The sequence below is a fragment of the Athene noctua genome, chromosome 32 (genome assembly GCF_965140245.1).
Source record: "Athene noctua chromosome 32, bAthNoc1.hap1.1, whole genome shotgun sequence".
Lineage (NCBI taxonomy): Eukaryota > Metazoa > Chordata > Aves > Strigiformes > Strigidae > Athene > Athene noctua.
In genome coordinates, this window is record NC_134068.1 from 287057 (window position 1) to 309292 (window position 22236).

General features: G+C 54.9%; 2 protein-coding genes across 2 annotated transcripts; both read right to left on the reverse strand.

Annotated features, from left to right (window-relative positions):
* Positions 1–4572: 4572 nt before the first annotated feature.
* LOC141972300 (maestro heat-like repeat-containing protein family member 7) lies at positions 4573–7402 on the reverse strand. Its single transcript, XM_074930186.1, has 7 exons — positions 7213–7402; positions 6932–7108; positions 6453–6608; positions 5965–6066; positions 5486–5588; positions 5266–5325; positions 4573–4703 (listed from the first exon to the last, which is right to left on the reverse strand). The coding sequence occupies exons 1-7, from the start codon at positions 7255–7257 to the stop codon at positions 4573–4575; spliced, it is 774 nt and encodes a 257-aa protein (XP_074786287.1). The 5' UTR covers positions 7258–7402.
* Positions 7334–8884, reverse strand: LOC141972301 (uncharacterized). Its single transcript, XM_074930187.1, has 5 exons — positions 8750–8884; positions 8470–8619; positions 8162–8316; positions 7720–7871; positions 7334–7350 (listed from the first exon to the last, which is right to left on the reverse strand). The coding sequence occupies exons 1-5, from the start codon at positions 8882–8884 to the stop codon at positions 7334–7336; spliced, it is 609 nt and encodes a 202-aa protein (XP_074786288.1).
* Between the last annotated feature and the right edge of the window lie 13352 nt (positions 8885–22236).

The window sequence follows — 22236 nt, forward strand, 5'->3', positions numbered from 1 at the left end:
CCCATATCCCCCCTTATCCCCCATATCACCCCAAACCTACTAAACCACCCCAAACTTCCTCTATATTCCCAAAACCACCCGGACCCCCAAAATCTCAAGAGACACCCCAAGCGTGCTACAGATCCTGCCCCCACAGCTCCCTGAGTGCCCACAGACAAGAGAGGTTTGGGGTGAACCGGGTGGATTTTGGGGGGGGGGGGGGTATAAAACTGGAGGATTTGAGGTATGACAGGAATTTGGGGGTGAAATTGAGAGATTTTGGGAACATGGAGTTTGGGATGAAACTGAGGGATTTGGGCCATGGTGGAGTTTGGGGTGGAAAGGGGCAATTGCAGGTATGGGGGGATTTGGGGTGAAATGAGGGAATTTGGGGTACAGGGGGGAAAAAGGGATTTTGCCTACAGGGATGTTTTGGGGTCAAACTATGGGGGGATTTGGGGATGGAACTGGGTGGTTTTGGGGGTGCTGGAGTAAATTCTGGGGACAAACGGGGGGATTCTGTGGTTCCAAAAGAGATTTTGGGGTGAGTGTGGGAGATGTGGCAGTCAAACTAGAACATTCTGGGTGAAAACGGGGATTCTGGGTCCAAGGAAGATTTGGGGGTGAAACTGGAAGGCTTTTGCGGTTGCTAGAACAGATTTTGGAGCAAAACTGGGGGGGTTTGACTTTCAAGATAGATTCTGAGAATGAAACATGAGAGTTTTGAGGGTGCTGAGGCTGATTTGGGGGTCAAAGCGGGAACACTTGGGTTCAAAGTGGGAGATTTGGGGGTCAAAAATGATTTTGGATGTCAAATGGGGAAATTTGGGGATAAAACACGGGGTTTGGGGGCCAAACACGGATCTGGGGACCAAGGGCCATTTCGGGGTGAAAAGGGGGGTTGGGGATCAGGGGGAACTCACCCTGCAGCGCCCAGGTGAGGGTGGCCCTGGTGACAGTGGAGGCGCCGTCCCCCACCCCACGGCGTCCCAGCACTGGTACTGGAGGGGGTCGGGGCTGATGCTCTCGGGGTACCCCTGGGGCAGCAGCTCCCGCCGGGGGGGGGGGGGGGGGGCACAGGTACCCCGGGAACCCCAGGAACCCCAAATCCCCCCTGCAACCCACCCAAACTGCTTTTGCCACCTCCAGGTAGCTCCAAAACAGCCTCGCCCCCCCCAAACCCCTCCCCAACCTCACCCACCCACGACTCCATTGCACTCCCCCTAGGACCCAAATACCCCCCAGGACCCCAATATCCCCCACACCTCCCACAGAACCCCAGTAACACCCCCCCAATAACCCCCCGGTCCCCAGTGCCCCCTCACGGCACAGGCAGGAGTGTGGGCAGGTGCTGGGGGGACACAACGTGCTGGAGCCCCCCGGGGTCCCCTGGCCCCACAGGGCCTACTGCCTGCGACACTCTGCCAGGGCTCCGTGGGCTCCAGGGAGGCGGCCCGGGCAGGAGGCCTCCAGCTCTCCAGGGCCTCCCCTGAGGGATGTTCCTGCAGAGATTTGGTTCGCCCGGCCAGTGGGAATTCCTCCTCTGGAAACACTGGCGTTGTTCTGGAGGGCTGACGGAATGTTTCTCCTGCAAAGGCGGCAGCAGCCCCAGCCCCAGCAGCCCCAGCCCTCGTGGTGGTGGCTCCGGCCCAGCAGGGCTGAGCGCAGGGGCTGGGCCCGATTTCCCTGCAGGGGGGGCGGGATCGCTGGGGAAGGGGAAAGCTTTCGTCTAAACCCCCCAACTTTGTCATGGTTCTGATTTTTCCTCAAAAAAAAGCTTTGTTGTCACCTTTTGGGCTCTTCAGACGTTCTGATGTGGGGCTGTGCTTGTCCTTTTCCCTTGAACTCGGTGGGTTTTGCTGTCTGTAGGGGTCTGTGGTGTCTGCGGGGTTGATCTGTCAGGTTATGAGATAGGGAATTTAAACAATTTTAATTAGATGGCGCAGAGCTTGCGCCAAGATGAGGGGGCTATACGTGAAGACATACCAGGGGCTGACACTGTTGCGAAGATATTATCTTCTGGCTCAAACAGAAGCTTCCTATTGTCCTTGAAGTAGTACAAATCAGCAATAGATCACCTCAAATCCTAACACTAATTGGCCTTGCGGTTTAGCTAGGAGCCAGGGAACAACTGAGGCTGCGCAGAAGAATAAGGTAAAAAGTTCATTCAGCGAGGAAGAGGAGCTACTTCATCTGTATGACCCTCGCCCAGGAACTTGCGACCACCAAAGGAGCTGAACGCGCAGACGCAAGAGGAGGAGACCTAATTACCATGAGAAGCGAGGGGAGGCGGGGAAATATTATGTTTATGTATAAGCATTCTATGAATATGCATTATTTTGTAATATATAAGCAGGACGAGAGCTGCAAGGGGTGCGCATGCTTGTGGAGGAGCGATCCCCCATGCGCCCGGCGCTGAATAAACGTACCTACTTTACAACTTCACAGTTGTGGAGTTAGTTTTTCCGCAAGTCAGATTGTTTAAGAACCCTCCCCGATATCGGATCAGGACACCACTGGAGGTCACCGACAAACAGGGATCTGCGTTTCCTGCAGCCGCTGGGAGGGGATTTAGACCGGGGAGGGGAGGTGGAGTCCTCCAGCAGTTTTGCGAGAAATTAGTTTTCGCCGACTGATAAAATATGGCAACGCTCTGATCACAGAGTATTGCAAACCAGGCAAACCACGTATCGTAGTCCAGCTGATGAATAAGGAGTGAGCACAGCCATCAAATTCTTTATGCTGTTCTGGTGGTGAGCACGGCTGAGTCAGCGTGGCGTGGGTTTGTACGCAGGCAGCGACAGTCCACTGCTGCCTGTGACTTTGGCTGAGGCATCATTCAGACGACTCTCTCCTCTCTCCCTGCTCTGCTCGGGCAGCGAGAGGCCTGTGTGCTGCACGCACGAGGTACTGCAGCAGTACAAGTATCTCTGGGTGGATCAGGCTCGCGTGGCTCTGGGCGAAGTCGCCCCTCGGATCCAAGGGCAGCTCCTGTCTGAGCACAGACGCTGGTCTGGAGCTGGGGGCTGCAGTGTTTGATCTGCTGCCTTTTCCTCGGGGAGCTGCCAAAGAGTTGTTCTGCCGTGGCAGCTGACGGCTGCCCTCTTGCCTCTGCAAAGGGTTAAATCCCCAGAGTGCCGGTGTCGGTGTGGGACTGGCACCCACTCTTGGCTGCGTGGAAGTGTCCCGGCCCTTCTGGAGATGCGCTGCTGCCAGCTGGTGAGACGGGAGGGCGCACGGCTGTGGCTCAGCCTTCCCCTGTCACTGATGGTACAGAACCGCAGTTCAGGGGCCACGTCCCAGGTTTCTGGCGTGATTTTGACGCCTTAGCTGCTGTCGTTCTCATTCCTGGCCCCTCTGTTCCTGTTCCGCAGGGCTGATCTGCCTGGCCGCAGTCTCGTTTCTGGTTCCGTGCTCTGCCAGCAGACGGGGCACGGAGAAAGGGCCCTCAGCGCCGGCTTGGGTGTGACCTCTCAGCTCTCTCCAAGGGGGGTGTCGTTTCCAGAGGGGTGGCAGGATACAGCTGTCCTGCGCTTCGTGCTGACGTCGCCTGGGACATCCCCGCGGGGCAGAACGGCTCTTTCTGCCCGGGCTCTCGGCAGACTGGCAGGGCACCCAAATGTCGTGGTGGGTTTGGTGGGGCTGCAGGGGCGGGGACGGCAGCGCCCAGACACAGAACAACTTGTGTGTTCCGAAGGGAGCTCCAGCAAGGGCGTCACGGGCCGGTGAACGCATCGAGCGGAGCTTCCCCGGTTCGACGCCGTCTGGGGGCGCCTGGCAACGAGAGACCCCAGAATGACACCCACCCCCAGCCCCGTGCCCTGCTCCCGCGCCCGCCGCAGCCAGGCCGTGGCTCAGGGAGTCCTCTGCTGCCGGGAGCTGCCAGCCACGGCGGGAGAAACCTGAACCCCCTCTGCACCCCGGGGCCGAGCAGACAGCGGGGGGCGGCGCTGGGCCCCTGGCACTGCCCCGCTCAGCACCCCGGGGTTGGAGGAGCCTCAGCGCGGCCGCGCTGGGCAGGACGAGCCCAGACAGTGCCGGGAGAAACCGAACCCCCGCCCAGCGCCCCCCGCCTGCGGCCCGGCCATCGCTGCTGGGGGTGCGGGCAGCGCAGGCAGCGCGGGCAGGGGCGGGCAGCGCTGCACCAGCACCCCCAAAAGCCCCCAAACTTTGCCCCAAAATTCTCTTTGGACCCCAGAATGCCCCAGTTTGGCCTTACAATGTTCTAACAACTAACCAGTGCCCAGTGAAATCCAGCCCAGCTCCCCAGTACAAGAGAGGATTTGGTGCTGGGAAAAATGGCGACGTGCCAGCTCGGCGCACGGGAGCTTTTTTGTGCCCTGAGGTGTCTCAGGAGGGGCAGGATGGGCCCAAGCTTCCCTCCTCCTCCTCCTCCTCTCCGGGCTGGGTGCGGGTGTGCGGTCCTGGGGGCAGCGGCAGAGGCCGGGGGGGACCCTGCTCAGCACACTCAGGGGGGTCCCCGTGGGAAGGACGCTACGGAGTCCCAGCGGCTTGTGGCTCCAGCTTTATTTTTAAAAAAATAATTATTCAAGGACAGCCTGTTTCCAGAGCGTTTGGTCTCTTGAAGGCTCATCAGAGCCAGCAGCACAGCGACCGCAGGCTCCATCTCGATGTCGGACTCTGCTCTATGGTCAGGACCGAGATGGTCTTGGCTGCCAGGGACCTGATGGAGAGTTCCGTGTCTTTCCCCAAGGGCAGGAGCGCTGCGAGAGAAGGGAGCAGAGCAGACGTGAGCCCCCAGTGCCTGCAGAGACCCCCAGGACCCCCCCCAGCCCATGCCAGCCCCATCCATCTTCTTCCCTGGCCAGGAGGAGCTGGTGAGAGAACCAGAGCGGCTGAAGCTGCTGCTCAGGAATGACCCGTGTGCCTCCGACACACAAAGGAGCTCAGGACTGGGCCAGACCACAGAGTCATTTTTCTGTTTGCCATACGAGCTGGTCTAGAGTTGTGTGTGGCCTCAACGAGCCCGTGTATTGATCTGAGCATCAGTGTGGAGTCTGGACATCATCAGCCTCCTGGCAAGGGGCAGGACAGAGACGGCTGTCCTTCCCCCACAAATTCCCTTCCTTTCTGGGGAGAAAACAAAATTCCTCCCATTTCAAGACCTTACTAAAGAGATATGCTAACCTGTGTGTCAAAGACACACACAACTTTGTGCAACTGCTCTTGAAAAAACATTCTGAAACTACTCCTCTGCCCCCGGAGCGTTTTCTTGGGGCGGGGCTGGGCACGGCAGCACCTGCCCGGGTTCTGTCCCCTACTCACCATCGCAGATGTGCCACAGCCTCTCCTGGCTGAGGATGCTCTGGCGCCGCGCAGCAAGACCTGGGGCACAGAGCTAATGTCAGAGCTCTGCTCCCCCTGGGCAGGGCTGTCCCCCGGCAAGGACAGCTCCCGAGGGCTCTGGGACCCATCAAGACCCCCAGCGAGCCCCACCAGTGGCGACTGGGTCTGGTCGGCCAGAAATGGGTCCCTGGGGACTCACCGATGAACCTGACGGCCTCCTCCCGCACGGTGGCCTGAGGGTCCTTCAGGTAGGGCAGGCTCTGGAGCAGATACTCCTCCACCCTGCTCCTCCTGTGCGTTATCTGAGGGAGCACAAGGGCACGGGGCTGGTGCGGACCCTCCACAGCAGTCCGGACCAGTCCCTCCCGCCAGCACCCCAGCTCCCTCCCAGTGACTCCCGTCTCCCAGCCAGGAGCCCCGTGGGGCTGGGGGCCAGAGAGAGCCGCGGGCAGAGGGGGCTGGGGGTGCCGAGACCCCTCCGTCCCGCTGCCAGGGCCCAGCTGGGCCGGGCTCTCCTGGAGAAGAGCCCCTGGGGGCTGCGTGCTGGAGGGCAGGGAAGGAGGCTGCAGCTGGAGCAGCGGGGCCGGGGCAGGGCGGCGATGCAGAGCGGCACAGCCCCCCCGGGCACGGCTGCAGCCCCCGTCCAGCCCGCCCCGGGGGTTTGGGGGTTGTCCTCACCAAGCACTCTCCGATCAGGGGTGTCTGCCCTGTCTTGGCCACAGAGCTGAGCCTCCTCAGGCCCAGGAACTTGGCAGAAGCGTGGAGGGTGTCCCGGGAAGCCTGCGGAGAAGCAGAGGCTGGGAGATGGCCCCAGAGCCCAGGGAAGGAGACCTGGCATCCTCCTGCTCTGGGCCTGGCTTTGAGCTGGGGGCACGGGGTGATCCCGGGACCGGCTCCCCTTCATTGCTGGGGCCATGCCGCGCTCTGGGAGCCGGCCCCGGCTGAGCAGGGAACTGCCTGTGCCAGGTTCTCTGGCCCTGCTCGTGCTGGGGCTGCAGGGACCCTTCCTGTGGGGCAGGGGGTCCCCACCTCCCCCTCCAGCTCTGCAGCACGGGGACCAGTGCAGCGGGACCCTGCGGTGACACCTTCCCATTGTCCCTCAGGCCCAGGCCACCCCCGTGGTGTCAGCACACCCTTCCCCGTGACACCAATCGCTGTCACTGCACCTTGGCCACGCTCTCGATCTCCTCGTTGGTGTGCAGTAACAGTGGGAGCAGCACACTCTGCACTGTCTTCAACATTTTTTTCTTGTTTCTCCCCACCACGGTCTTCATCATGTCTTGGAAGAGGCGGATGGAGAGCTCCCGCACGCGGCTGCACTCCTGGCAGGGAGGAGGACAGAGGGAGCTCAGCACCAGCCGCTCCTCGCCCACAGGGAGCAGGGGCGTTAGCGTGGCCGGGGGAGAGGAGCTGCTCTGGGGCCGGATCCTGAACGCAGGAGCCGTCGGCCAGACCTGCAGCTGCGGCTCAACGGCCCCGGAGCCCTGAAAGGCCGCGGAAGAGGAGCGGGGAGGGGAAGAGCCCCCAAAGGCTACACAAGAGGAGCAAGGGGGGGACCCCTGCCCAAACGCTTCCCGCATGGCCACACTCAAGGGCAGCCACCTTGCAGCCATCGCCTCGGCTCAGGCGCCCACGGCAGCCTTACATCATCGAAGAGGGGCAGGAGCTTCTCCGCCAGGCTCAGGGAGATGAGGTTGGCCTCTTCCCTCTCCATGTGACCCATCACGCTGATGAACAACACCAGGGCCTTCGTCTTGACATTGGCATTGGCATCTGTCAGGGTCTCCAGGATGTCGGGGAGCAGCACCGCGAGTTTTCTGGCCTGTACGAAACACACCGTTGCCTTTTTGTGAAGCGGTGAAAGACCCCCCCACAGCCCCAGCCCCCACCTGCCGATGTGGCTCCCCTTGCCGACCCCCCACTCACCATTTCAGGTGTTTTCGACAGCGTGTTGAGGCCCGTGAGCACCATCGAAAGGAACACCGGGCTGGGACGCCTCAGGTACCTCTGGGCCTTGTAGAGGGCAGCAAACTCCTCCGTGTCAATGTTAGCGCAGGCCAGGAGCTACAATGGAGACAGCGGTGAGAGACCAGCAGAGCTGCAGGGCTCCCTCCCCGCACCAGCACGCTCCATGGCAAGGGTCTCCTCTCCCCTTGAAGCCACCTCCGAGTCCCCACGTCTCTGACCCAGGACCAGCAACCGCCTCGACGCTGGTTTCTGCCCCTTCCCGGGGTCTCCAGGCTGCGGAGCTGGGCAGGGGGATGCCGGCAGGGGGGAGGGCAGAGCGCTGCCTGTGCCGGGACGGGCTTGGTGGGGCCAAACCAGCACGGGGTGGCCCTGAGCCTGTGGCACGGGGGTCTGGCTGGTGCTGAGCAGGGGAAGGAGGAGGAGGAGGAGGAGGAAGGCAGAGCGGTGGGGCTGGGCGTGGGTCACTCACAGCCAAGGGGTAGATGCAGGCGTCCTCCGTGGCAGAGCTGAACACCCTGCTCAGCCGCCAGTCCTGCAGCACGCCGAGCAGCTCCGACATGACTCTCCGCAGAGCCCAGGGCACGGAGACCAGCACCTCCCACATGGCCACGGCCGCCCTGCGGAGCCAGAGCCAACTCGCTCAGCAGAGCTGCCTCGGCGCCTCCAGACCCCGGCCCTGCCCACCCTCTCATTTCGGGGTGCCCGGGGAGGCAGAGGGGGTGAGGTTCTGTTCCCACGGGGCACGGGCTCCGCTTGGGCCGGCTCTGGCTGCAGGGGGAAGCGTGGTGGGATGGAGAGCCCTGCCCCTCGGGGATAGCCCGCAGTTTTCTGTGGGTCTGGCAGCCAGACGGCCTCTGGGCCACTCTCCCCGTGGGGAACGAGCCCTCAAGGCTGTCGGGGCCGGTACCTGTCACTCATTGGAGAGATGCCCAACAGGCTCCTGACCACCTCCCTGGGGCTCCACTCCGTCAGCAGCAGCAGCAGCGAGTGCAGGCTGCGCCGGGCTGGCTCCGTGTGGATGTGCTCCACATTTCTGTGGATGTGTCTCAGGATTTCTGGCACCTGGAGGGGACACGGGTGAGGATGGTGCTGCCCTTCCCACCCCTCCCTGCTGCCTTGACCTGGCTTTGGGTGCCCGAGAGAGCCGGGTTAGGGCAGGAGGGAAGATTTGACACGTCTTGGCACAGAAGGACAGTCCAGCCACGGGGCACTTACATCCGTCAGCCAGGACACGGGGTCTGTCATGGCCATGTCCACGATGTCACCGCCCATCTGCCTGTCGTGCGCATCGTCTGCCGTCAAGGCCTCGATGCCCACGAGGAGAACGTCCGTCTTCTGCGAAGGCCGGAAGTATTCGCCAAACACCTACGGGAGGAAGGACGGGGGAAGGCGTGTCACGCTGAGCTTGGCTGAGCAGCTCGACCACCTCTGGGTCCCTTTGCTCGCACAAGCCGATGACACGGACAAGGGTCCCGGCGAGGGGGGAGCTCGTTACCGTTCCCATGTCGCTGCAGTCAAGTAAAGAAAGCAACCAGGCGCCCTCAGAATCCCATCCCGCTTCCTCTGGAATCTCCTCTGGCAGCGTCTCGTCTACACGGAAACACGGAGGAGTCGGTGAGACAACGGCCATCTCGGCCAACCAGCCTCCCAAGGGGTGAAAAGAGCTTGAAACGGGGGAAACGGGGTCCTGGCATCGGCCCCCTCGCTCACCGATCCGCAGGGCCTGGACCAGGGACACCTCGCAGGGCTCCGGCAGAGAGCTGCTCTCCTGGGGAGCCCCCACCTCCTCCCAAACCACCCTGGGGCTGCTGGGGGGTCTCTCTGCCATCCTCAGAAACGGCTGAGGGACGGTGGGGGTTCAGCTTTAGGGAGCGACGGGAAAAGACGCGGGCTGTGCTCAGGAGTCTCCTCGCTGCGCTCCCGCCCTGTCCCTTCCCCGTCTTGTCAGGCACTGCGGGGCTGCGCTGCTCAGATACGGTGCCGGGGGTGACACGGAGCGATGTCACAAAGGGGTCACATTGTGACGCGTCACCCAGGCCGGGTGGGGCAGGGTTCCGCTGGGCGGGGCGGGGACCCCCTGGCCCCCATCGTGTCCCCTCAGCACCTTCCTGCCCCCCGGCTGGTCCCAGAGGTTCTCACACCCCGGCACGGAGCCCGGACCTTCCGCTGCGATCCGACAGAAACCCTCCAGCCTGCCCCGTCTCTCCCTGGCGGTCACCCGCGGCGTTCGCTCGCCCGTGCCCAGTCTCTCCCCCGCGGCCCGAGTAGCTTTCACCTCGGCAAGAGTTTCCCGGTTTTGGCTGGGAGAGAGTTAATTTTCTCCGGCCGGGAGGGAGCACAGCCCCGGGGCCGTGTCTGGCGGCGGCGGGATCTCCGCTCTGTCGGGGTCACCGGCCGGGAGCGGGCTGTTGGCCGGTGCGGGGCGAGCGGTCGCCTTGTGCATGGCCCGTTCGCACCGAGCCCCGCCCGCGGCCCGGCCGGCGCTGCGGGGGGGCGGGCAGCGCGGGCAGCGCGGGCAGGGCCGGGCGGCGCCGCTCCAGCCCCGGAGAGCGCCCGGCGGCGGCGGCGCGGGGACCGTGCGCGGACGCGGCCCCGCCCGCGGAGCGCCGGCCCCGCCCGGAGCCGAGACGCGGCCGCGGCCCCGCGCGACCGGCCCCGGGAGACGCGGCCGCCCCCCCCGCCGCGGGCGCAGCGGCCCCGTCGCGCAGGGGCGGAGGCGCCGGGCACCGGGGCCGGGCGGGCGCGGAGCCCCGCGCGGAGACGGCCGCGGGCGCGCGGGACGCTCCCGCGCAGGCGCACCCGCGGGCACGGGGCGCGGCCCCCCCGCGCAGGCGCGGTCCCGCGCGGCCCCGCGGCGGGGGAGCGGCGGCCGCCCCGCCCGAGCCGGCGGCAGACGGGGACGGCGCGGATCGCCCCGCGGCTCCGCTCCCGCGGTCGGGCTGCGCTCGGGGGGGCGGCCGGGCCGTGCGCGGGGGGGCGCGGAGCGAGGCGCGGGGCCGGCGGGGCGGCGCTGCCGGAGGGGCCGGCGGGGCCGGGGGCGGCCGCTCGGGGCCGGGACGCCGGTTCCTCCGGGCGGGGGATTCCCGCGGGCTCTGCGCGGGGACCCGGGGCGGGCGGCCGGGAACACGCGGGGGGGATCTGCGGAGGGCCTGCGCGTGTTCGTGGGAGAGAGAAACTGCGCGAGGGGCGGATCGAGAGCGCGGAGGAGAGTTAAACCGTGCGAGTAAAATGGGGGCTTCTGGGCGCCAGGGCCGCGTGGAAATTGCACTTTGGGCAAGAGCGAGGTTGAGCGAAGGATCCGTTTTCCCGCTGCTTCTCAGTGGCACCGGGGCTGTGCCAGCTAATTGTCCATATATTTTTTGGCACGAGCAAATTTTCTGTATATGTGTGGCTTTACTAATAGACTGTGCAAGGGGTTCCCAAGGCAGTTGGGTGTTTTGTAATACAGAGATAAAGGGAAAAGACTCTTGGGAGGAGGAGCCCCGGGAAGAGCATCTCTCCCCATGGAAATCTCATCACTGCTTGGGCCGTGAGGGAGCTGGTTTCTCTCTATGCAATGACGGTACAATTGACCTCAGAGTTTCAGCTGGCGTTCTGACGGCAATGAGAATCAGGCCTTTAACTTTCATCTTAAAAATCTAGATTCTCCTCTGTGGCACAGCATGAGTTTGTTAAACCTCCGGTCGCGTCAGTTGGTCTCCTGTAGCTCGGCATCATAAAGCTCCTGGCAGGGCAGGGCAGGATTGTTCAGAAGGTGTGTAATTCCTTAGCCTGTGCACTCAGTGAGCATTAGTAGTCTTTCATACAAGCCTGCAGAAATTGTTCTGTCCAGTCTGGAAACTGTTGATGTGATGCCAATTCATTTTGTCTTCTGTTCAGATTTCAGCTAATACATTGGCTTATGTGGGGTTTGGATTTCTTTGGGCTCTTGGAGATTCACTTCTTTTCATACAGAAAGGCAGATTTAGTTCATATAGGTGTATCTTTCTATTCAAAACCTGGGCCAGTAATAAGGTGTCGGTATGAAAGTTGTCCTGGCAATACAGAATGTGACAATCCTGTCCTCAGCCCAGGCTGTGAAAGGCTGTTGGTCAAGCCTGGGACCTGCTAAAGTCAGGCCTCCGATACTTTTTAATTTTTATCAAGTTTTCCACTGAAAACTACTTGTGAAAATATACTTTCAAATGTATTAGTTTCCTCTGTCTAAACAAAACCAGATTAATGTGAAACATTAATGTAAATTCAGACGTTAATATTAATCTGTGAGTGGTCACTTTTCTGGTTACTGGGTTTGTCTTCCTGATGTTTACATCGGGTGAGAAGAAATCTTTGTTCACAAAATAGTTTGTGTTAATCATTGTTTACTTTGCTGCCCCGAGAAATGTAAAGAACTGGAAGGTTGACTCTGGAAAGACACTGATGTTTAGAGCATGTATTGGAGATCTCTCAGTTTCGTTAGAAATTGGGTTTATAGATCTACGTTTGGATACTTTTCAGTAAAAAAGGAGCAGGATGGCTGCAGGCTGTAGATGCATAGAGGTCCCTTAGGATTTCTGTGTGTCAGTGCTGCGCCGGGCGCTGCAGCCTGGGCTCAGAGCTCCCCGCAGTTCGTGGCAATCTCTGCGGTGCCCTTCGCAGGCTGTCGGAGTCACTGTGCAAAGACACCGACGGGCTGATGCAGCTCATAGCTCAGGAGTCGTGGGAATCAGCAGAATATACCACAGGGTTTAGAACGGACTGAAGTTTGATTTTTTTTTTTTTTTTTTTTAAAGGGAAATAGGGGTTTTTTAATCATGGTTTGACAACATGGTCTGTGTTCATTACCTTAGGAAGTGCTTTTGCTCTGCAGGATGCAATGCGGGTAAGTCCCGGGCGATAGATAACCCTATTTAGGGAAAACAAGGTACTGTGAAATGTTAGAAGGAGTATAACAAAGCGACCTTGGTAAGTGTTTATGTTGTCCCTAAGTTGTTAGTCATGAAAGGTGGGCTTGCTTAAGAGGAGAAAAGGAAGATAGATGTGATTAAAGAAAAAAAAAAATCTGAAGCAGTTTAGGACCATTTGATCCGTGGTCTTAGCAAACGTGTACTTTGAAAGCCAGTGAATTCTCTTGCAAAGAGGGAACAATATACATGCAGTAACTGAAGGTTAGACTGTGATACCCTTGGGTAGAAAACCCCCAAATAGCGCTTCATTCTGTAAATGGTGCTGCTTGGATCGGTGGAGCTGCTGAAGGCGCAGGGCAGTGTGACTCCCGGAGTTCAGGACCAACTGCTGAAGGAAGGTCAGAGGCATTTGCTGAGGCTTGTCTGGACGGCCACAGCCTCGGCAACAGCAGGTGCTGGTGTTTGGCAACGTGAACGTTTCCCTGGCAGGAGAAGAGTGTCTGTCTGTCCTGGGGATGACGTGAGTCAGTGACTCTCGTGCCTGGTCCCTTGGTGCATTCACTGAGGGAACCCCTACTGTACCCATCCGTCTCTCTTCCTTTATGCCTCGGAGGAGATATTTTTAAACTCGAGAATTTGGAAAATGGATAATCTTTGCAGTGAGTGGGCAGAAGGCAGAATAGCTGGATAGCTGAGCAGAAAGCCCAGTCAGCTGTGAGCTCCCCAGGCGCCGAGCACCGTGTGATGCGTGGAAGGGAGCGGCCGTTCCTGAGCAGGAGGGGCCGTGGTCGGGCTCCACGTGCCCACAGAGCTTCCTAGCCCCGCACCTGCTGGGAAGGGGCTGCTGGGGCCCAGAGCTGGATCAAATCCCTGTGCGTGGCACTGTGCTCTTCTCCTTTAAGCCACGTGCAGATGATATCGACTGACCCCAGATGTGCTCTGGCACCTGGGCTGTGTCACAGCCTGTAAACAGGTCTGACCTGATCCCTGGTGGCCAGGGCACAAGTGTCCTGGGAAAGGCTGAACACGTGCCCAGCCCCAGAGCGATGCCAGGGCAGTGACATGGTGTCTCCGTGACCTCTGAGGACACGGGTTTGAAGCTCAAAGCATGAGCTGTGCCGGGTCTTTCTTCAGAAGGCGTAGATGTTGCTGCTGTGTGATAGTCCCTCCCCAGCTCTGTCAAAAGCGGGAGCACGTCAGCCTGTGTGTGCCCGCAGCTGTGCCACGGGCTGAGCACGCTGCTGGCCTGGGTCACTGCACTCCCCTGCTTACCTCTCCCCGTGTCAATTTTTATGCTCTGTATTTCTGATAGTGTAGGCTGATGTTGCCAGTTTTTCTGGATTTTTCTGATTCCACCCCCCTTCCCGGGCTGTACCCCCGTCTCTGGAGAGAAGGACTGATAACGTTAAGGAGCCTGGCTCCTGCCCTCCCCGTTGCTGGGAACCGCTTATAACAGCCCCTCGCCTCCTCAGGGCCGGGCACAGCTGTGCCTGGGATGGGGTCAAATGGAACAATAACAGAGAGAGAAAATAATTAGAAGCTAATACCAATTTTTGGCTGCAACTTTTCTGTTCTTGACAGTTTACCTCTGTCCCTTCTCACAGCCTTTAAAGGGTTTTTATAAATAATGAAAAAGTGGGATGGAGAGAGGGAAGAAGGGGGAAAAGGAACAAAACAATGCAGAAAAGGTGGGAAAAGGAGAGAAAAATGACAGAAGATTGTAAGGGGAGAAGGGAGGAGCGGTACAGAAAAGGATCTAGAGAAGAAAATTAAAACAAAAAAGTGAAGAATTAAATTCTGGTTTAGCAGGTGTAAAATGTTGTTACTTTAGTTCTAAGAAACTGATGAAAGCTGGAAGTACTGAACCCTTAAGAAGGACTTGTGGAAGCTTTTAATTAAGTTCTATTCCATTAAAATGGCTAGATAAAAGTAGCTGCTAATAAGCGTTTGAAAATGCTGTTGGTGATTTAAGAAAAACTGAAATGAAGTTGGACTATTTCTGAGAAGCTTCTGTGAACAGTTACGTAATTTTGAAGCTGTTGTATTTCCTGTGTTCAGAGCCACGCTATAGGTGTCTGCCCTATATACCTCTCTGTATAGCTATGCAGTAATTCAAGACAACAGTCTGTTTTTCAGAGAAGCTCCCAGTTTATGCTGAACAGAAACTGAGATCTTCCTTGCAGTAATATTTGCAGTCCTCTGGAATACTATGGTTAGCCAGGTAATAGTTTCTTTATGCTTTTTATTTTCAAAGGTCGTACGGTAACATTGAACAGATGGAACTTTTAGGTACGGAGTTTCCTTCTTTCTTTACACAGTGGAGCCTTCACACTTTGGCCTGGAGTGTACTGGCGTCAGGAGGTGTGACCTTGGACTTTGACTGATTTCTGCCAGGGGTCTTCTCATCCCAGGTGAGAAGGATTGCCCAGGTTCTGCCGTGCCGGCGCTGCTCTCCCAGCGTGTCCCTCGGCGCTGCCTTCCCCTGCACAGTGACGCCTCCTCCAGCCCTGCTCTGAGCAGCCGGTAGAGTGGGTGACCTTCCCCGCCTCCGGCCGCTCGCAGTCCGGTTTGTGTTCCTTTCCCATCCTCAGCAGCTCTGTGGGGAGGAGGAGGTGTTTTATTTTCTCCGTGGAGGCCTCAGCTGGCAGCGAAGGTGGCAGTTTGGCTGGAGAAGGGGGTCGGAAACGTTGAGCAGGAGGCGCTGTGGTGAGGGGAAAGGCCGGTGCTGGATCCTGCATCTTTAGGAGGGAAGAGGATTGGCTGGGGGGGGACTGGGAGAGACAGGGCAGAGCACAGGGAAGGTGTTAGAATGAACGTGCAGTTGGAGACTGTTTTTCACCTTTTAAAGGGTGTAACGTTTACTTCACGTGCTATATACTCTGCTTATCCATACAAGCAGATAAATAGTTACTGGGTGCATAGATATTTATACTTTAAAATCATATTTTATGTAATACGTAATATTTTCGATGTATTTTAATATATATTACATACTTATATTTTTTCTACAAAAAATGATGTACATAACGCAGTAGCAGTAGAGTAGTGCACTACCTTATGGAAATATCTTCACTTCCATCATTTGATTATCCCGTTTCAGGCTGTAAGCCTTTGTCCACGCCCCAGTGCGTGGATCATTCAGTACAGCACTGCTAATGCTGCTTTGGTGAGATGGAGTTCTCATGGGGATGCCTGCTCAAGGGTGACTGTTCCAGAAATGACTGCTCTGTGTCTGACACCCGTGGAGATGAACTTACTCAGGTGCTGGAATTTCCAAGCATTCTGCTGTATCCCCAAATTGAATGTAATTCATCTTCTGACAGAAGTGGGGTCCAAAGCATGTGAGTATCACCACACCTCGAATTACTTAATGCCTTTTCAGGACGAGGATGGGATGATGTTGAACATGTTATGCAGCGTGACGGGCTCTCCCAGCAGAAAGGTCAGACGTGCCGAGATGGTACCGAGGGAGCGTTTGACTGTGGAGGCTGCAGCGGCTGGGAGAGCAGCAACCTTCACAGTGTGTGAGCACCAGGGCACAGGCCGCACTGCCCCGTGTCTTTAAAGCTACTTCTGTGCTAGCCATAAGCTGAAACAGAAATTTTGGAGATGATAAAACCAGCTTCAAACTGCAAATAGTAAAAAGATGGCATAAAGCAGTGGATTAAAAAAGGGGACGTGACTGGCGGTTCTGAGGTCAGGTTGTTATGCCAGCTTCTGCATCTTAGGGGTCTGTGCAGTAAAACAAGTGGCATGAGTCCAGTTGGGTCATTTAAGGTTCAATTAACGTTAACTCTCTCCTCTTATGTAATAAACGTAATTAAAATATGTAACTGCACATTTTATAACACACTGGAAGGCTGTATCACAGTCTGTTTATGGTAGGGCTTTCCTGGCTCTCTGCAGCACTTGCAGTATTACTCGTTAAAGGGTAATTCAGGTTCGTCCATTTGCTGGTTTCAACCCAAGAAGTGGAGTGAAAATTAGGGAAAGCTACAATGCAATAAGATTATTTTTTCCCCCCAGATGGCTTAGCGGGGTGCTCTAGCTGTCAGAGAGGTGAAATATGTGGCCTGACTGAAATTCCAGGTGAGCTGTTGGTCGTCCCGTTGCGGGCCCTGGCAGGTGCAGACAGGCGCTGCTGCGTCTCCCCTGTGAGACAGGGGGGTGCCGGTGGAAGCGCCGCAGTTCTCTTGCCCTGGGCTGTGGAGGGCAGCCGGCCTGTTGGGGCACAGCGCTGTGCTCTGCCCTCTCGCGCTGTGTCGGTGTCTCAAGAACCCAAGAATTTGGCCTAGAGAGCAGCGATGCTGCGTGCTGTGCTCTTGGCCCAGCACCGAGCTGGGTGGAGACCAGAGCTGGGACTTAAGGACAGGCTTAACCCGCTTGACTGAACGGAAACATGGACCCCATCTAGCATGCCAAATCAGATGGGGTGTTTGTTCACTTTTCTTAGATCAGTTACATCCTGGGCGATAGATTCCTGCAGCAGTTTCTGCCAGAGTGAGCCTTACTGCCAACAGTCTTTGCTGAATTGTTGCCTGCTGACCTTTTCCTCATGATTTGTACCACTCTGACAGTACTGGCTGTGGATCAGAGTCGAGCTTCAGAACCATTTTAAGAGGCAGATTTCTATTTTAATATTTTCTTTTCACTTTTTGAAGTTGGGGATATCGTATATTTGTGATCTATCTTACGTCATACTTCCCTGTATGTTACTTAACACCACCACTGAACTGTGGCTTGCTGCAGAACATCCTATATCAGATACGGCAGTTTAATAAACTAATAGATTGATATGCAGGGTCATATTATGCATAGTAGCATCTTTATGTTATTGCAGGAAAGGGAGAACAGTCATTTAGGAAAAAATCCAACAAAGTCTTACAGCTTCATGGTTTGATTTTTTTTTTCTTGCCCTTTTCCCCCCCTCCTCAATTAACATAATCAGAATTTTGCCCATGGCATTTCTGAGTGGTGATTTTTCACATGACAACAGTAAGGGTGTTTTCCTTCCGTTTGATTTTATTTTTGACATGGGCTACAAGCGTTAATGGTTTCCTCAATACAAGTATGTTTGATAGATTTCAACGGGCATTTCATAGTATGCAATCATGGTGATGTTCCTGTATGCCTTTTATCTCAATTTCTCAAAAAAATACGCTCTTGAAACATGAATAGAATTTTTCTTTTGTACAAAGGGCTTTACCTGAAGTCCTCAAAGTGCTTGGAATTATTGCTTTGCCTTAATACAGCAGGTGGAAATTTGTTCTGCCGACCATCTTGTGATAAGCGTTCTTCTCTTCAGTAACACTGGCAGTAGGAGTCCCTGTTTTATGTGAAACCACATTCTTTACTGATTTTGCACCACTTTTCCCTCAAATTCTGCAGAATTGTAGCTGCCAGAACTTTCCAGACTGATTTACTGTTTCGCTGAAACCTAATACTAAGTCTTCAGTCTTCTGAGCATCTTTCCCCAGATGCGGATTTCAGTTGTTCTCTTCCCTGACGATGGTTGGTCTTTGTGCTGTTGAAAAACCTGGTTTTCTTCTTTAGGTAATATTCACATTGCTCTACAGTGTAGCTCTTCTTTTAAACGGTGTAGAAAAACATAACCGCCGTGTAGTTGTATTCATCCTTTCCAGCAGCTTTGTGTTTTCTTTCCTTTTCTTGAGTTAAATGAAAACTATTAAAAATGTCAGAAGCTTCTGAAGGTGGGTTTTGGGGGCTGTGACCTCACTGATACTTTACAGGGGAAAAAAACCTACTTCAAAATCGTTTCTATTCTCCTTGCACTGTAGAAAGCACTGAGTTCTCTCAGAGTGCAGGCGTGGTGGGACTAAGTATGACACTATTTAAGATGTCAAGTAAAAATGAGTTCAGATGTGGCTTAGCTCAGAACAGAAGGCACAGGTAAGAAAACCTGAAGCTGTCTGGTAAAACTCACAGGGAAAAACCTTTTCTAAAAGATGCCACCAACATTCCCAAGAATGAAAGTCAGTGCAAAGCTGGTTATCGGGCGTCTGTGGTGTCCGACTTGTCAGGTGTCACTTCAGTGCCACAAGGCAGCAGCTCACAGTTGGAGGTTTCAGCAGCATCCATGGGGTTTGTGCATGAAGACAGACTGTGCTCAAGCTGCATCAGGGCTCCGGGGTTAACTGGCTCCTGTAGGCTCAGTCGCGGCCCCGAGCAGCTCTTCCCATCGCTGAGGGCTTCCTGGAGGATTCTGTTCAGGCCGCACATACACTGGGAATAGAGTGTAACATTGCTGGTGTTTGGGGGGTTTTAAAAGAAAAATTGAGCTGTAGAGCAAAATGCTAAATTTCAATCACACTCTTAAGAGTGATTTTTTTTCCCTGCTTTGCTAAAACGAGTTTTCTGTTTGAATTTAAATGTTTGAACCAGTTTCCATGGTGCAGTATTTCATACAAGTTTTCATTCTTTTTAAAGTCAGAATAACGAAAGGTAGATTTAATCTGTGCTTTTGCAGGGGGGTATTATACTTTGCTAGCCCACAGTACCGTTTATCAAGGGAAGTAAATTGAGCCACACTTGCATGTTGTGGGTTTTTGCTTTGAGGGTATTTTGTTCCTTTCCTGAGCTCAAGAGTAAATGTGAATATATTACAGATATTAATGTGGTATTCATGTCATCTGAGACAAATTCTTAATTTGAATGAATTTTGATTACGGCTGCCTTAAATATTCCCCCCCCCCCCCCCCGCCAAAGTTTAACTTCAAAAAGACAAAACTTTCCGTATTAGGGGTTTCTTTACAAAATCCTACTATACACTTTTTTTTTCTTTTGGAGGTCTTCATAAAAGTTCTGTCTCAGTTTATCAAACAATTCTATAGTCTCCCACGTGCACCAGGCATTATGCCAAGTGCACGGTCCTGCACCTGGGCTGAGGTGGTATCAGTACAGACTGGGGGATGGATGGGTGGGTGGGTGGAGAGCAGCTCTGTGCAGAGGGACTTTGGGATATTGGTGGGCAAAAATTGGACGTGAGCTGGCAGCGTGCACTCCCAGCCCAGGAAGACAATCGTCTCCTGGGCTGCGTCACAAGAAGCATGGCCAGCAGGGCGAGGGGGGGATTCTCCCCCTCTGTTCCCCTCTGGGAGACCCCCCTGCAGGGCTGGGTCCAGCTCCGGGGCACCAACAGCAGAAGGACACGGACCTGCTCGAGCGGGGCCAGAGGAGGCCACGGAGATGCTGGGGGGCTGGAGCCCCCCCGTGAGGACAGGCTGGGAGAGTTGGGGGGTTCAGCGGGAGGAGAGAAGGCTCCGGGGAGACCTTAGAGCGGCCTTTCTATATGTAAAGGGAGGTTTTAAGCAAGATGGAGAGAGGCTTTTTACCAGGGCCTGTAGTGCCAGAGCAGAGGGCAGCGGGTTAGAACTGAAGGAGTATGTTCGCGCTGGACAGAAGGAGCGTACGTTTTTTTTACAGTGAGGGGGGTGAGGCCCTGGCACAGGTTGCCCGGAGCAGCTGTGGTGCCCCCTCCCTGGAAGGGCTCAAGGCCAGGTTGGACGGGGCTTTGGGCAACCTGGGCGAGGGGGAAGTGTCCCTGCCCGGGACGGGGGGTTGGAGCTGGATGATCTTTAAGGTCCCTTCCAACCCAAACCATTCTATGGTTCTAAGTGATAATAAATAAGTAATGAATTGTGCTCTTTCCCAGTGTAGTCCACAAACTGACATCCAAGATAGCATATTTCTGTTCTTTTTTTATTTTTCCTTTTTCTTCCCCAATACCTCCGTGGTTTGGAAATAGGATTTCCGTAGAACAATCCTTTTCTTAATTTATCACTGTTATTTTTCACAGTCATTTTTCCTGTCATTTCTCTTCTCATGGTACTTTTTCTGTGTGGATGCACTAAATCAGAAACTTGCATGTGATAAATATTCTCTGGTGTTTCTCAGAGAATAGTAAGGTTTGAGGCTCACCAGGCTTGACAGCTGGGAACCTGGAACTGAGCAGCTGAAAGCTGCTCTAGGATTTGGGCATCTGTGTTTGCTGGCACACTTGGAGTTCCTTTGTTCTGCATTTGCTAAAGATTAATGAGAAAGCTGCTTTCTGTTATTCTAAGTGTGGGATGGACAAGCCTAAGAATAACCAAACAGCGTGCAATAGCCACACGCTGCATCTACAAGCACTTGACAAACCTTAGTCTGGAAATTATACTGTTAAAACACGTTCAGAAAAACCCGTTGGCTGCTGTGATTATAAGTAAAACAGGATGTTACATGTCATAAGAAAAAACCTGGCCAAGAGGAAAGTTATCCTCGGAGGCAAATATCTCCAAATCTAGATGTTTAAAATGAAACTTAGTTCTGTGCAGGCTTTTGAATAAGCTTTTCATGAGGCAGGTTTTAATCTGAATCTAATGATGAAAACGTGGTTTTAATTGTGAGTTTGTGGCTGGTGCTTCAATGTGAGAGTGCATTTCCTAGGCTGTCGGTGTCCCTGTGCAGCACTTGAACTGGAGAAGATGTCGCCGGTCAGTAGCTGCCCGCTGATTGCAGTGTTGCAGGTGGAAGTGCTCTGCTCTGTGCTCAGTTTGGTGCCATGTTATTTACAGATATATTACATTTTAAGGGGAATAGGATTGTTTTGTAAATAAATTTGCAGTGGGAAATCATTCCCAGGAACTTACATGTGTGGAACTAATTGTTTGCTCCACTTTGCTGTGATCTAAATGATCGAAGTCAGATATGGTGTTTATTAAATCCAGAACTTCAAAGGCCTTTGAGATTTCCACAGAATATCATGTTCCACGTAGAGTTACACTTGCATTTTTCTCCAGTGTCTGTTGAAAGCTAATTTTGCTTATTGTTTCCCTTTTTTTTTTAATTTTTTTTTTTCATAGCAGTTGTGGTTTTTCTTTAGCTCTTTTCAGTGCTTACAGCTTTTGCAGAGAGACAAATATAAGGGACCCATCATGGTATAAATGCTTGAGAGCTGGAAATCCAAACGCTCCAGCATTTATAACTCTGTGAGGGAACTTGCAGGCAGTGATTTCCTAGAGGAACGTAGAGGAGTGCTGTGAGACAGAGGTTCCCAAGAGGACTAGATGTTGCTGCTTCTGTCCAGGCAGGGTCTGGGCATTGAACACCGAGCTCCAGACCTGGAATTGATGAATTTCGTAAATCTGTGTGAAATCCCAAAGCTGATGCGGTTAATGAATGAGGCAGCTAAGCTGGGGATTTCCAGCAACCTCCCCCGAGGGACCCAGGTTCAGGGCAGACAGCAGCACTGCGTGGGGCGATGGGCTTGAAATTCTTTAGACAGCCACCGGCTGCCCAGCCGGGTCAGATGCCAACAGGAAAGTGAGTTTCAAAGGCTGGACTGTCTGCCTAGACAGCAAGGGAGTTACTTTGGTATGGCTGACTGTGTCACGGCAACCCTTGCAGGAGAGAACTCCCGGCTTCCTTAACAGCTGGGGCTGGGGACACGCTGGCCTGACAGCCTGAACGGGAAACACTCCCTGCCCTGGTTTTGCCTTGGTTGATCTCTTTCAGACATATTTTGCAAACACATTCATCCTTCTTGAAGGCAGTAGATGTGCTGTAGCAGGATAATTGCAGGGGAATAAATATTAGATAAGCTAGGGAGTTATTGAATACACCTGAGGCATTGCTTAATCTTGTGTTGGAGCAGATTTCAATATTACTTCTGTAATATTCTTTTAAGTGAGAATCAGATCTTAGCCGGGAGTGCAGGGATAAGCAAAGAAGGTGCAAGTGCAGGAAGAGGAGCATTGGCTCTTTTATCAGGGAGGAGCTCGCCGGCACCGTTTTGTTCACAGCTGCTGTTGTGCAGTGCCAGCACTGCCTAGATACTGTTAGATCTGGCAGCCTGTGTTACTCAAAGCCACTGGGGCCGTCCAGCTCGTGCTGCCAGCTCATGGCTCACATACAGTGTGTCTTACCCTTCCTCCGAGGGGTTGCCCTGAAAGTACTTTTTTCAGTCTCACGGTGACTGTCTGAAGCCCGGTTATGTCACTTGTAGAGGGAGGCCACCAGCGACGCAGTCTCAGGTTTTGAGATGCTTTTGACACTCAAATGTTCTAAAACTCTCCAATTTCTAGTTTTGCGATGAGAC

Bases quoted from the DNA above. Each gene is read 5' to 3' on its own strand.
- LOC141972300 (XM_074930186.1), bottom strand. From the start codon at position 7,257: ATGGTGCTCACGGGCCTCAACACGCTGTCGAAAACACCTGAAATG. The intron at 6,067-6,452 runs GTGCAGTGACAG...GCTTCTCCGCAG, and splicing joins AGATCGAGAGCGTGGCCAAG to GCTTCCCGGGACACCCTCCA. The intron at 5,326-5,485 runs GTGAGTCCCCAG...TCTGTGCCCCAG, and splicing joins GGAGGCCGTCAGGTTCATCG to GTCTTGCTGCGCGGCGCCAG.
- LOC141972301 (XM_074930187.1), bottom strand. From the start codon at position 8,884: ATGGCCGTTGTCTCACCGACTCCTCCGTGTTTCCGTGTAGACGAGACG. The intron at 8,620-8,749 runs GTAACGAGCTCC...TTCCTCCCGTAG, and splicing joins ACTGCAGCGACATGGGAACG to GTGTTTGGCGAATACTTCCG. The intron at 8,317-8,469 runs GTAAGTGCCCCG...TGTCCCCTCCAG, and splicing joins CCGTGTCCTGGCTGACGGAT to GTGCCAGAAATCCTGAGACA.